At 44.5% G+C, this 15,198-nt stretch overlaps 1 protein-coding gene across 16 annotated transcripts in view; it reads right to left on the reverse strand.

Annotated features, from left to right (window-relative positions):
* dpy (dumpy) overlaps positions 1-15,198 on the reverse strand; it is a 136,839-nt gene that overhangs the window by 55,321 nt on the left and 66,320 nt on the right. For 12 of the 16 annotated variants that reach the window (NM_001258947.3, NM_001273110.1, NM_001273109.1 and 9 more), the window contains 4 exons: positions 7,660-14,151; positions 6,131-7,574; positions 2,462-6,045; positions 789-2,192 (listed from right to left, as the gene is read on the reverse strand). The exons of the other annotated variants lie outside the window; for them this stretch is intronic. In NM_001258947.3, coding sequence (NP_001245876.1) covers positions 789-2,192; positions 2,462-6,045; positions 6,131-7,574; positions 7,660-14,151 — 12,924 coding nt within the window. The remainder of the gene's footprint in view (positions 1-788; positions 2,193-2,461; positions 6,046-6,130; positions 7,575-7,659; positions 14,152-15,198) is intronic. 16 annotated transcript variants of the gene reach the window in all.

Here is a 15,198-nt window from a genome sequence, read left to right on the forward strand (position 1 = left end):
TTAAAACTATTACACTTACGATGCATGAATAACGAATACGAGTATGCACTAAATACAACAAAATCAACACAGATTTGAACACATTTGGAAGGTGTCGCGCTGAGATATGAAGAAAACATGCGAGTTGAGATCATTCGAAGACGTAACGAGAAACATTCAAAGTGGGGTGGAAAATGGCTGAGGATTTGGTGATGATTCTTGCAGCAGGCATTCAGGCAGACAAAAAGCAGGCAACTAACATGAACGAAAAACAACATATTGCAACATATATATCGACATGCAAACGACAGCAGTACAGGTCGAACTCCCAAGGACAAGCATTCGATCAAAAGCTTTGGTGGACACACGGAGTTCAAACATCTCTGGTGCTGCTCGTGGTGTGGAGATCGGTGGGTGAAGGTGCGGGTCTTCGACGAAGTATAGCCGGAGAAGCAATAGGGAGAGGGGAAACAGAGACATATGAATTTCGAAATTCGAGAACGAAAAACACGCGGGAATTGCGGGAAATAATCCAAATGATTGCATGCAAGGTGCCCGCACTATTTGAATGGGTGGTCATACATATATATGTGCCACAAGAAGGATAATGGCTGGAAATCCGAGAGAAGAGAAAGATATCATGACATCAAACTGAAGTAGTCACTACAATTGGCCAGCTATGTGATTGGCGTTGAAAGTAGTCGGCTATGCCACGATGCCAGGAGTAACCGCAACCCTGTGGTTCCTTGCAATTCATTCATTATGTTTCGATAACAAGACTTACAACTTATATACACAACTTTAGTTACCTGCTTTCATAGAGCAATCGGGTCTATTTACATCATCGTCGGTATCACAGTAGCACTTTGTGGTGTGGTTCAATGTACGACAAATGGTCAGATTCTGCACCGTGCAGAGATTAGTGAAGTATTCACAGGGCGATATGCACTGTCCGCCAATGCAGGTCTGTTCGTCCAAGCAGTCATAGTCTGTTTTACAAGTCGGTACAGGTACTGTCGTTGGGCTATCTGTCACTGTAATGCTTATTGTAGTTGGCAAATTATCCGAAACGGGTTCCGAATTGTTGAAAACAGTCGTAGTTGACGAAATATTACTTGGCATAGTACGCTCTGTCACTACGTCACTTGAGCGCCCAGTCGTTAATTCGCTGACCGATTTGGTAGTCCGTTCTGTCACTTGTCCTCGTGGTGTACCACCAGAAGTAGTTTTGGTTGTTTCTGTGATTAATGAAGTAACTGTCGTCTCTAATGCATCCCTTGGGCTCACAGTTGGTACTGGCCTAGTAGTTTCTGTTGATTCTTCACTGGTTAATCTAGTGCTTTCGTCCGGTCTTTCGGATGAAGTTGTTCTGTCCGTTGATCCAGGTGGAATTGTTTGGTCAGTATATAGCCGAGTAGTTGACTCTAAAGGTACTCTCGTGGCTGGAATTTCGGATGGAATAGTTGTATCGGGTGAAACTGCAGGATGAGTAGATTTTACTATAGTTTCAGTTGTTCTGACGCTCGGAGGTGCAGTAGTCTGTTCTGTCACTTGCCCACCTGTTGAACCAATTGGAACATTTGTAGAGGTTTCTGAAGTGACTGATGGAACGGTAGTTTCCAGAGATACTGGACTGGGAGTAGATGTCTCAAATGGACGGGTGGTAAGAACGTCTCTAGTAGATTCAGTTGTTTGTTCTAAGTGAGGTCTAGTAGTGAAGTCTGAAGGTAATGTTGTGGGTTTCTCAGGACTTTCGGATGGAAAAGTTCTATCCGTTGACCTTGAAGGAAGTGTAGATTCTTCAACACGTATTGTTGTTCTCACTTCGCTCGGAGAAGATGTACTCTGTTCTGTCAATTGCCCACCTGTTGAACCAATTGGAACATTTGTAGTGGTTTCAGAAGTGACTGATGGAACAGTTGTTTCCAGAGATGCTGGACTGGGAGTAGATGCCTCAAATGGCCGGGTGGTTGGAACGTCTCTAGTAGATTCAGTCGTTTGTTCTGAGTGAGGTCTAGTTGTGAAGTCTGAAGGTAATGTTGTTGGTGTCTCAGGACTTTCGGATGGAGTAGTTCTATCCGCTGACCTTGAAGGAAGTGTAGATTCTTCAACGCGTATTGTAGTTCTGACTTCGCTCGGCGGTGCAGTTGTCTGTCCTGCCACTTGCCCACCTGTTGAACCAATTGGAACATTTGTGGTGGTTTCTGAAGTTACTGGTGGAACAGCAGTATCTAGAGTTACTGGTCTGGGAGTAGATGCCTCAAATGGCTGGGTGGTTGGAACGTCTCTAGTAGATTCAGTCGTTTGATCTGAGTGAGGTCTTGTTGTGAAGTCTGAAGGTAATGTTGTGGGTGTCTCAGGACTTTCGGATGGAGAAGTTCTATCCGCTGACCTAGGAGGAAGTGTAGATTCTTCAACACGTATTGTAGTTCTGACTTCGCTCGGCGGTGCAGTTGTCTGTCCTGTCACTTGCCCACCACACCTGTTGAACCAATTGGAACATTTGTGGTGGTTTCTGAAGTTACTGATGGAACAGCAGTTTCTAGAGTTACTGGTCTGGGAGTAGATGCCTCAAATGGCCGGGTGGTTGGAACGTCTCTAGTAGATTCAGTCGTTTGATCTGAGTGAGGTCTAGTAGTGAAGTCTGAAGGTAATGTTGTGGGTGTCTCAGGACTTTCGGATGGAGTAGTTCTATCCGTTGACCTTGAAGGAAGTGTAGATTCTTCAACACCTATTGTAGTTCTGACTTCGCTCGGCGTTGCAGTAGTCTGTCCTGTCACTTGCCCACCTGTTGAACCGATTGGAACATTTGTAGTGGTTTCTAAAGTAACTGATGGAACAGTTGTTTCCAGAGATGCTGGACTGGGAGTAGATGCCTCAAATGGCCGGGTGGTTGGAACGTCTCTAGTAGATTCAGTCGTTTGATCTGAGTGAGGTCTAGTTGTGAAGTCTGAAGGTAATGTTGTGGGTGTCTCAGGACTTTCGGATGGAGTAGTTCTATCCGTTGACCTTGAAGGAAGTGTAGATTCTTCAACACCTATTGTAGTTCTGACTTCGCTCGGCGTTGCAGTAGTCTGTCCTGTCACTTGCCCACCTGTTGAACCGATTGGAACATTTGTAGTGGTTTCTGAAGTTACTGGGGGAACAGCAATTTCTAGAGTTACTGGTCTGGGAGTAGATGACTCAAATGGCTGGGTGGTTGGAACGTCTCTAGAAGATTCAGTCGTTTGATCTGAGTGAGGTCTAGTTGTGAAGTCTGAAGGTAATGTTGTGGGTGTCTCAGGACTTTCGGATGGAGGAGTTCTATCCGTTGACCTCGAAGGAAGTGTAGATTCTTCAACGCGTATTGTAGTTCTGACTTCGCTCGGCGGTGCAGTAGTCTGTCCTGTCACTTGCCCACCTGTTGAACCCATTGGAACACTTGTAGTGGTTTCTAAAGTAACTGATGGAACAGTTGTTTCCAGAGATGCTGGACTGGGAGTAGATGCCTCAAATGGCCGGGTGGTTGGAACGTCTCTAGTAGATTCAGTCGTTTGATCTGAGTGAGGTCTAGTTGTGAAGTCTGAAGGTAATGTTGTTGGTGTTTCAGGACTTTCGGATGGAGTAGTTCTATCCGTTGACCTTGAAGGAAGTGTAGATTCTTCAACACGTATTGTAGTTCTGACTTCGCTCGGAGAAGATGTAGTTTGTTCTGTCACTTGCCCACCTGTTGAACCGATTGCAACATTTGTAGTGGTTTCTGAAGTTACTGGGGGAACAGCAATTTCTAGAGTTACTGGTCTGGGAGTAGATGACTCAAATGGCCGGGTGGTTGGAACGTCTCTAGTAGATTCAGTCGTTTGATCTGAGTGAGGTCTAGTTGTGAAGTCTGAAGGTAATGTTGTGGGTGTCTCAGGACTTTCAGATGGAGTAGTTCTATCCGTTGACCTTGACGGAAATGTAGATTCTTCAATACGTATTGTAGTTCTGACTTCGCTCGGAGAAGGTGTAGTCTGTTCTGTCACTTGCCCACCTGTTGAACCGATTGGAACATTTGTGGTGGTTTCTGAAGTTACTGGTGGAACAGCAGTTTCTAGAGTTACTGGTCTGGGAGTAGATGACTCAAATGGCTGGGTGGTTGGAACGTCTCTAGAAGATTCAGTCGTTTGATCTGAGTGAGGTCTAGTTGTGAAGTCTGAAGGTAATGTTGTTGGTGTTTCAGGACTTTCGGATGGAGTAGTTCTATCCGTTGACCTTGAAGGAAGTGTAGATTCTTCAACACGTATTGTAGTTCTGACTTCGCTCGGAGAAGATGTAGTTTGTTCTGTCACTTGCCCACCTGTTGAACCGATTGGAACATTTGTAGTGGTTTCTGAAGTTACTGGTAGAACAGCAGTTTGTAGAGTTACTGGTCTGGGAGTAGATGCCTCAAATGGCTGGGTGGTTGGAACGTCTCTAGAAGATTCAGTCGTTTGATCTGAGTGAGGTCTAGTTGTGAAGTCTGAAGGTAATGTTGTTGGTGTTTCAGGACTTTCGGATGGAGTAGTTCTATCCGTTGACCTTGAAGGAAGTGTAGATTCTTCAACGCGTATTGTAGTTCTCACTTCGCTCGGAGAAGATGTAGTTTGTTCTGTCACTTGCCCACCTGTTGAACCGATTGGAACATTTGTAGTGGTTTCTAAAGTAACTGATGGAACAGTTGTTTCCAGAGATGCTGAACTGGGAGTAGATGCCTCAAATGGGCGGGTGGTTGGAACGTCTCTAGTAGATTCAGTCGTTTGATCTGAGTGAGGTCTAGTTATGAAGTCTGAAGGTAATGTTGTGGGTGTCTCAGGACTTTCGGATGGAGAAGTTCTATCCGTTGACCTTGAAGGAAGTGTAGATTCTTCAAGACCTATTGTAGTTCTGACTTCGCTCGGAGAAGATGTAGTTTGTTCTGTCACTTGCCCACCTGTTGAACCAATTGGAACATTTGTAGTGGTTTCTGAAGTGACTGATGGAACAGTAGTTTCCAGAGATGCTGGACTGGGAGTAGATGCCTCAAATGGCCGGGTGGTTGGAACGTCTCTAGTTGATTCAGTCGTTTGATCTGAGTGAGGTCTAGTTATGAAGTCTGAAGGTAATGTTGTGGGTGTCTCAGGACTTTCGGATGGAGAAGTTCTATCCGTTGACCTTGAAGGAAGTGTAGATTCTTCAAGACCTATTGTAGTTCTGACTTCGCTCGGAGAAGATGTAGTTTGTTCTGTCACTTGCCCACCTGTTGAACCAATTGGAACATTTGTAGTGGTTTCTGAAGTGACTGATGGAACAGTAGTTTCCAGAGATGCTGGACTGGGAGTAGATGCCTCAAATGGCCGGGTGGTTGGAACGTCTCTAGTTGATTCAGTCGTTTGATCTGAGTGAGGTCTAGTTGTGAAGTCTGAAGGTAATGTTGTGGGTGTCTCAGGACTTTCGGATGGAGTAGTTCTATCCGTTGACCTTGAAGGAAGTGTAGATTCTTCAACACGTATTGTAGTTCTGACTTCGCTCGGCGTTGCAGTAGTCTGTCCTGTCACTTGCCCACCTGTTGAACCGATTGGAACATTTGTAGTGGTTTCTAAAGTAACCGATGGAACAGCAGTTTCTAGAGTTACTGGTCTGGGAGTAGATGCCTCAAATGGCCGGGTGGTTGGAACGTCTCTAGTAGATTCAGTCGTTTGATCTGAGTGAGGTCTAGTTGTGAAGTCTGAAGGTAATATTGTGGGTGTCTCAGGACTTTCGGATGGAGTGGTTCTATCCGTTGACCTAGAAGGAAGTGTAGATTCTTCAACACGTATTGTAGTTCTGACTTCGCTCGGCGGTGCAGTAGTCTGTCCTGTCACTTGCCCACCTGTTGAACCAATTGGAACATTTGTAGTGGTTTCTGAAGTGACTGATGGAACAGTAGTTTCCAGAGATGCTGGACTGGGAGTAGATGCCTCAAATGGCCTGGTGGTTGGAACGTCTCTAGTAGATTCAGTCGTTTGTTCTGAGTGAGGTCTAGTTGTGAAGTCTGAAGGTAATGTTGGTGTCTCAGGACTTTCGGATGGAGTAGTTCTATCCGCTGACCTTGAAGGAAGTGTAGATTCTTCAACGCGTATTGTAGTTCTCACTTCGCTCGGAGAAGATGTAGTTTGTTCTGTCACTTGCCCACCTGTTGAACCGATTGGAACATTTGTAGTGGTTTCTAAAGTAACTGATGGAACAGTTGTTTCCAGAAGATGCTGAACTGGGAGTAGATGCCTCAAATGGGCGGGTGGTTGGAACGTCTCTAGTAGATTCAGTTGTTTTTTCTGAGTGAGGTCTAGTTATGAAGTCTGAAGGTAATGTTGTGGGTGTCTCAGGACTTTCGGATGGAGAAGTTCTATCCGTTGACCTTGAAGGAAGTGTAGATTCTTCAACACGTATTGTAGTTCTGACTTCGCTCGGCGGTGCAGTAGTCTGTCCTGTCACTTGCCCACCTGTTGAACCCATTGGAACACTTGTAGTGGTTTCTAAAGTAACTGATGGAACAGTTGTTTCCAGAGATGCTGGACTGGGAGTAGATGTCTCGAATGGTCGGGTGGTTGGAACGTCTCTAGTAGATTCAGTTGTTTTTTCTGAGTGAGGTCTAGTTGTGAAGTCTGAAGGTAATGTTGTTGGTGTTTCAGGACTTTCGGATGGAGTAGTTCTATCCGTTGACCTTGAAGGAAGTGTAGATTCTTCAACACGTATTGTAGTTCTGACTTCGCTCGGAGAAGATGTAGTTTGTTCTGTCACTTGCCCACCTGTTGAACCGATTGGAACATTTGTAGTGGCTTCTGAAGTGACTGATGGAACAGTTGTTTTCAGAGATGCTGGACTGGGAGTAGATGCTTCAAATGGACGGGTGGTTGGAACGTCTCTAGTAGATTCAGTCGTTTGTTCTGAGTGAGGTCTAGTTATGAAGTCTGAAGGTAATGTTGTGGGTGTCTCAGGACTTTCGGATGGAGAAGTTCTATCCGTTGACCTTGAAGGAAGTGTAGATTCTTCAACACCTATTGTAGTTCTGACTTCGCTCGGCGGTGCAGTAGTCTGTCCTGTCACTTGCCCACCTGTTGAACCAATTGGAACATTTGTAGTAGTTTCTGAAGTGACTGATGGAACAGTAGTTTCCAGAGATGCTGGACTGGGAGTAGATGCCTCAAATGGCCTGGTGGTTGGAACGTCTCTAGTAGATTCAGTCGTTTGTTCTGAGTGAGGTCTAGTTGTGAAGTCTGAAGGTAATGTTGGTGTCTCAGGACTTTCGGATGGAGTAGTTCTATCCGCTGACCTTGAAGGAAGTGTAGATTCTTCAACGCGTATTGTAGTTCTCACTTCGCTCGGAGAAGATGTAGTTTGTTCTGTCACTTGCCCACCTGTTGAACCGATTGGAACATTTGTAGTGGTTTCTAAAGTAACTGATGGAACAGTTGTTTCCAGAGATGCTGGACTGGGAGTAGATGTCTCGAATGGTCGGGTGGTTGGAACGTCTCTAGTAGATTCAGTTGTTTTTTCTGAGTGAGGTCTAGTTGTGAAGTCTGAAGGTAATGTTGTTGGTGTTTCAGGACTTTCGGATGGAGTAGTTCCTATCCGTTGACCTTGAAGGAAGTGTAGATTCTTCAACACGTATTGTAGTTCTGACTTCGCTCGGAGAAGATGTAGTTTGTTCTGTCACTTGCCCACCTGTTGAACCGATTGGAACATTTGTAGTGGCTTCTGAAGTGACTGATGGAACAGTTGTTTTCAGAGATGCTGGACTGGGAGTAGATGCCTCAAATGGACGGGTGGTTGGAACGTCTCTAGTAGATTCAGTCGTTTGTTCTGAGTGAGGTCTAGTTATGAAGTCTGAAGGTAATGTTGTGGGTGTCTCAGGACTTTCGGATGGAGAAGTTCTATCCGTTGACCTTGAAGGAAGTGTAGATTCTTCAACACCTATTGTAGTTCTGACTTCGCTCGGCGGTGCAGTAGTCTGTCCTGTCACTTGCCCACCTGTTGAACCAATTGGAACATTTGTAGTAGTTTCTGAAGTGACTGATGGAACAGTAGTTTCCAGAGATGCTGGACTGGGAGTAGATGCCTCAAATGGCCTGGTGGTTGGAACGTCTCTAGTAGATTCAGTCGTTTGATCTGAGTGAGGTCTAGTTATGAAGTCTGAAGGTAATGTTGTGGGTGTCTCAGGACTTTCGGATGGAGAAGTTCTATCCGTTGACCTTGAAGGAAGTGTAGATTCTTCAAGACCTATTGTAGTTCTGACTTCGCTCGGAGAAGATGTAGTTTGTTCTGTCACTTGCCCACCTGTTGAACCAATTGGAACATTTGTAGTGGTTTCTGAAGTGACTGATGGAACAGTAGTTTCCAGAGATGCTGGACTGGGAGTAGATGCCTCAAATGGCCGGGTGGTTGGAACGTCTCTAGTTGATTCAGTCGTTTGATCTGAGTGAGGTCTAGTTGTGAAGTCTGAAGGTAATGTTGTGGGTGTCTCAGGACTTTCGGATGGAGAAGTTCTATCCGTTGACCTTGAAGGAAGTGTAGATTCTTCAACACCTATTGTAGTTCTGACTTCGCTCGGCGTTGCAGTAGTCTGTCCTGTCACTTGCCCACCTGTTGAACCGATTGGAACATTTGTAGTGGTTTCTAAAGTAACCGATGGAACAGTTGTTTCCAGAGATGCTGGACTGGGAGTAGATGCCTCAAATGGCCGGGTGGTTGGAACGTCTCTAGTAGATTCAGTCGTTTGATCTGAGTAAGTTCGAGTAGTGGAGTCTGAAGGTAATATTGTGGGTGTCTCAGGACTTTCGGATGGAGTGGTTCTATCCGTTGACCTAGAAGGAAGTGTAGATTCTTCAACACGTATTGTAGTTCTGACTTCGCTCGGCGGTGCAGTAGTCTGTCCTGTCACTTGCCCACCTGTTGAACCAATTGGAACATTTGTAGTGGTTTCTGAAGTGACTGATGGAACAGTAGTTTCCAGAGATGCTGGACTGGGAGTAGATGCCTCAAATGGCCTGGTGGTTGGAACGTCTCTAGTAGATTCAGTCGTTTGTTCTGAGTGAGGTCTAGTTGTGAAGTCTGAAGGTAATGTTGGTGTCTCAGGACTTTCGGATGGAGTAGTTCTATCCGCTGACCTTGAAGGAAGTGTAGATTCTTCAACGCGTATTGTAGTTCTGAATTCGCTCGGAGAAGATGTAGTTTGTTCTGTCACTTGCCCACCTGTTGAACCGATTGGAACATTTGTAGTGGTTTCTAAAGTAACTGATGGAACAGTTGTTTCCAGAGATGCTGAACTGGGAGTAGATGCCTCAAATGGCCTGGTGGTTGGAACGTCTCTAGTAGATTCAGTCGTTTGTTCTGAGTGAGGTCTAGTTGTGAAGTCTGAAGGTAATGTTGGTGTCTCAGGACTTTCGGATGGAGTAGTTCTATCCGCTGACCTTGAAGGAAGTGTAGATTCTTCAACGCGTATTGTAGTTCTCACTTCGCTCGGAGAAGATGTAGTTTGTTCTGTCACTTGCCCACCTGTTGAACCGATTGGAACATTTGTAGTGGTTTCTAAAGTAACTGATGGAACAGTTGTTTCCAGAGATGCTGAACTGGGAGTAGATGCCTCAAATGGGCGGGTGGTTGGAACGTCTCTAGTACATTCAGTCGTTTGATCTGAGTGAGGTCTAGTTGTGAAGTCTGAAGGTAATGTTGTTGGTGTTTCAGGACTTTCGGATGGAGAAGTTCTATCCGTTGACCTTGAAGGAAGTGTAGATTCTTCAACACGTATTGTAGTTCTGACTTCGCTCGGAGAAGATGTAGTTTGTTCTGTCACTTGCCCACCTGTTGAACCGATTGGAACATTTGTAGTGGCTTCTGAAGTGACTGATGGAACAGTAGTTTCCAGAGATGCTGGACTGGGAGTAGATGCCTCAAATGGCCTGGTGGCCGGAACGTCTCTAGTAGATTCAGTCGTTTGTTCTGAGTGAGGTCTAGTTGTGAAGTCTGAAGGTAATGTTGGTGTCTCAGGACTTTCGGATGGAGTAGTTCTATCCGCTGACCTTGAAGGAAGTGTAGATTCTTCAACGCGTATTGTAGTTCTCACTTCGCTCGGAGAAGATGTAGTTTGTTCTGTCACTTGCCCACCTGTTGAACCGATTGGAACATTTGTAGTGGTTTCTAAAGTAACTGATGGAACAGTAGTTTCCAGAGATGCTGGACTGGGAGTAGATGCCTCAAATGGCCTGGTGGTTGGAACGTCTCTAGTAGATTCAGTCGTTTGATCTGAGTGAGGTCTAGTTGTGAAGTCTGAAGGTAATGTTGTGGGTGTCTCAGGACTTTCGGATGGAGTAGTTCTATCCGTTGACCTTGAAGGAAGTGTAGATTCTTCAACACGTATTGTAGTTCTGAATTCGCTCGGCGGTGCAGTAGTCTGTCCTGTCACTTGCCCACCTGTTGAACCAATTGGAACATTTGTAGTGGTTTCTGAAGTGACTGATGGAACAGTAGTTTCCAGAGATGCTGGACTGGGAGTAGATGCCTCAAATGGCCGGGTGGTTGGAACGTCTCTAGTAGATTCAGTCGTTTGATCTGAGTAAGTTCGAGTTATGAAGTCTGAAGGTAATGTTGTGGGTGTCTCAGGACTTTCGGATGGAGTAGTTCTATCCGCTGACCTTGAAGGAAGTGTAGATTCTTCAACACGTATTGTAGTTCTGACTTCGCTCGGAGAAGATGTAGTTTGTTCTGTCACTTGCCCACCTGTTGAACCGATTGGAACATTTGTAGTGGTTTCTAAAGTAACTGATGGAACAGTTGTTTCCAGAGATGCTGGACTGGGAGTAGATGCCTCAAATGGCCGGGTGGTTGGAACGTCTCTAGTAGATTCAGTCGTTTGTTCTGAGTGAGGTCTAGTTGTGAAGTCTGAAGGTAATGTTGTTGGTGTTTCAGGACTTTCGGATGGAGTAGTTCTATCCGTTGACCTTGAAGGAAGTGTAGATTCTTCAACACGTATTGTAGTTCTGACTTCGCTCGGAGAAGATGTAGTTTGTTCTGTCACTTGCCCACCTGTTGAACCGATTGGAACATTTGTAGTGGTTTCTAAAGTAACTGATGGAACAGTTGTTTCCAGAGATGCTGAACTGGGAGTAGATGCCTCAAATGGGCGGGTGGTTGGAACGTCTCTGGTAGATTCAGTTGTTTTTTCTGAGTGAGGTCTAGTTATGAAGTCTGAAGGTAATGTTGTGGGTGTCTCAGGACTTTCGGATGGAGTAGTTCTATCCGCTGACCTTGAAGGAAGTGTAGATTCTTCAACGCGTATTGTAGTTCTCACTTCGCTCGGAGAAGATGTAGTTTGTTCTGTCACTTGCCCACCTGTTGAACCGATTGGAACATTTGTAGTGGTTTCTAAAGTAACTGATGGAACAGTTGTTTCCAGAGATGCTGAACTGGGAGTAGATGCCTCAAATGGGCGGGTGGTTGGAACGTCTCTGGTAGATTCAGTTGTTTTTTCTGAGTGAGGTCTAGTTATGAAGTCTGAAGGTAATGTTGTGGGTGTCTCAGGACTTTCGGATGGAGTAGTTCTATCCGCTGACCTTGAAGGAAGTGTAGATTCTTCAACGCGTATTGTAGTTCTCACTTCGCTCGGAGAAGATGTAGTTTGTTCTGTCACTTGCCCACCTGTTGAACCGATTGGAACATTTGTAGTGGTTTCTAAAGTAACCGATGGAACAGTTGTTTCCAGAGATGCTGGACTGGGAGTAGATGCCTCAAATGGCCGGGTGGTTGGAACGTCTCTAGTAGATTCAGTCGTTTGATCTGAGTAAGTTCGAGTAGTGGAGTCTGAAGGTAATATTGTGGGTGTCTCAGGACTTTCGGATGGAGTGGTTCTATCCGTTGACCTAGAAGGAAGTGTAGATTCTTCAACACGTATTGTAGTTCTGAATTCGCTCGGCGGTGCAGTAGTCTGTCCTGTCACTTGCCCACCTGTTGAACCAATTGGAACATTTGTAGTGGTTTCTGAAGTGACTGATGGAACAGTAGTTTCCAGAGATGCTGGACTGGGAGTAGATGCCTCAAATGGCCTGGTGGTTGGAACGTCTCTAGTTGATTCAGTCGTTTGTTCTGAGTGAGGTCTAATTGTGAAGTCTGAAGGTAATGTTGTGGGTGTCTCAGGACTTTCGGATAGAGTAGTTCTATCCGCTGACCTTGAAGGAAGTGTAGATTCTTCAACACGTATTGTAGTTCTGACTTCGCTCGGAGAAGATGTAGTTTGTTCTGTCACTTGCCCACCTGTTGAACCGATTGGAACATTTGTAGTGGTTTCTAAAGTAACTGATGGAACAGTTGTTTCCAGAGATGCTGAACTGGGAGTAGATGCCTCAAATGGGCGGGTGGTTGGAACGTCTCTGGTAGATTCAGTTGTTTTTTCTGAGTGAGGTCTAGTTATGAAGTCTGAAGGTAATGTTGTGGGTGTCTCAGGACTTTCGGATGGAGTAGTTCTATCCGCTGACCTTGAAGGAAGTGTAGATTCTTCAACGCGTATTGTAGTTCTCACTTCGCTCGGAGAAGATGTAGTTTGTCCTGTCACTTGCCCACCTGTTGAACCGATTGGAACATTTGTAGTGGTTTCTAAAGTAACTGATGGAACAGTTGTTTCCAGAGATGCTGGACTGGGAGTGGATGCCTCAAATGGGCGGGTGGTTGGAACGTCTCTAGTAGATTCAGTTGTTTGTTCTGAGTGAGGTCTAGTTGTGAAGTCTGAAGGTAATGTTGTTGGTGTCTCAGGACTTTCGGATGGAGTAGTTCTATCCGCTGACCTTGAAGGAAGTGTAGATTCTTCAACGCGTATTGTAGTTCTCACTTCGCTCGGAGAAGATGTAGTTTGTTCTGTCACTTGCCCACCTGTTGAACCGATTGGAACATTTGTAGTGGTTTCTAAAGTAACTGATGGAACAGTTGTTTCCAGAGATGCTGAACTGGGAGTAGATGCCTCAAATGGGCGGGTGGTTGGAACGTCTCTAGTAGATTCAGTCGTTTGATCTGAGTGAGGTCTAGTTATGAAGTCTGAAGGTAATGTTGTGGGTGTCTCAGGACTTTCGGATGGAGTAGTTCTATCCGTTGACCTTGAAGGAAGTGTAGATTCTTCAAGACCTATTGTAGTTCTGACTTCGCTCGGAGAAGATGTAGTTTGTTCTGTCACTTGCCCACCTGTTGAACCGATTGGATCATTTGTAGTGGTTTCTAAAGTAACTGATGGAACAGTTGTTTCCAGAGATGCTGGACTGGGAGTAGATGCCTCAAATGGCCGGGTGGTTGGAACGTCTCTAGTAGATTCAGTCGTTTGATCTGAGTAAGTTCGAGTAGTGGAGTCTGAAGGTAATATTGTGGGTGTCTCAGGACTTTCGGATGGAGTGGTTCTATCCGTTGACCTAGAAGGAAGTGTAGATTCTTCAACACGTATTGTAGTTCTCTTTTCGCTGGGAGAAGATGTAGTCTGTTCTGTCACTTGCCCTCGTGTTGTTCCAATCGGAATATTTGTGGTGGTTTCAAAAGTGATTGATGGAACAGTAGTGTCCGGCGATACTGGAGTGGGAGTAGATCTATCGAAGGGCTTGATGGTATATACTTCTCTGGTAGTGGATTCTGAGGTGATTGATGCGACAGTGGTTTCTAGATGTGATGGTGTGGGAGTAGATCCCTCCATTGGTGTGATAGTGGGAATTTCACTAGTAAATTCAGTCGTTTGATCAGTAAATGGTCTAGTTGTTGGGCGTGAAGGTAAAGTTGTGGGTGTCTCTGTTTCTGGGTTAGAAGAAAGTTGCTTAGTCGTCTTATAGGACTCTGTTGTGGTTGTGTAAGGACCTGTTGTTTCGTTTTCGGCTTCTATATCGGTAAAGCGGGTTCTCATTTCAGTTTGATTTGCCAATTGCATTACAGTGTATTTTACGTTAATGAAGTCTGTTGTAGTTTCAATTCTTTGCGTTGTAGTCCCGACTGTTATGTCTGTCGAGGTGCAGTTCGAATCTGTGTTGTTTGTTAAGGTGGCTGGACAAGTACATATAGTAACCCTATGTGCTGATACAACACACTTTACTCCGCCTGCACAGGAAGTGAGGCAGGGGTCGATACATTTTCCCGACGATCCACATTGGTGCGCTTGACTGCAATCTGTGTTTGACGTACAGTTTCCACCTGGCTTAGCTGCTTCAAAATTTCAGGGTTTTGGGATTTTTTTTTTTTTTACATAATTTTGGGATATACGAGCGGAGTATTTTGTACATATTTCAAAATAAAAGTGTAAGATTTAAGAAATAAAAAAATACGTTAAAATATTTACAAATATATACCAAATATAGGATAGAAAGTGTAAAGCTACAACAATAAGGAAGGTGCACTATATATATACAGAAGGGTGTACCTAGGGATATACTTTTGGATGTGTGGATCTAACTCTCTTGCGTACGACTGCAACTGTAAACAAATATCGGAAGCTTCATAAACTATTATACGGTTAATCAATTTCAAATTAGGAACGAACGCCTTTATTATTAGTTAGCTACATTTTGGTGTTGGATTGGTATTAATTAGTATTAAATCTCTTTACCGTTTATTTAGAATCATAGGTTAAAATTTCATAGTACAAATATTCAAGAGGCATTTGATTAATAAATTGATTATTATAACTGTGAGCATGAGCGTGTGTGAATGTTCTGAAGAGTTTTCTTGTAATTGTGTCTTCATGTTATTGGTATTTTTGGTGGCTTCAAACGATCATTCCGATCAATGTTTGGACAACTCTTTTCATTTAAGTGCTTTAGCCCAGTCTCTTTGCTTGTAGCGTTAAGCGTAAAGCATCTAACCATAAGGTTAAGAAGTCGCAGGACTTGAACTTGGCTTGTAACTAAGCTTTGGGAAGGATAGTTGACCATATCAATAGGCGAAAGCTTGATACGGCTACAGGCTGTTAATTTCTCAGACCTATGTACACTTCCACAAACCTTGCGAGGAAACAGATTGACAAGGCCCAAAGGACTAATCAGGAGTACGGGGCTTTGGTCAATACATTTCGTCGGGCAAATGGGCTTGTGTGCTTTATCGCTGATATATTTATGTTTTTTTTTTTTTTGTAAGGGGACAGACAATAAGACAGAGCTAGCAAAAGGTGAGAGCGTGTGTGAGAAAGAGCAGGAAACAGAGATATTCGAGACGGAAACGTAAGACACTTTCACTCGACAGAGAGCTGAGTGA

This window comes from Drosophila melanogaster, chromosome 2L, assembly GCF_000001215.4.
Source record: "Drosophila melanogaster chromosome 2L".
Classification (NCBI taxonomy): Eukaryota; Metazoa; Arthropoda; class Insecta; order Diptera; family Drosophilidae; genus Drosophila; species Drosophila melanogaster.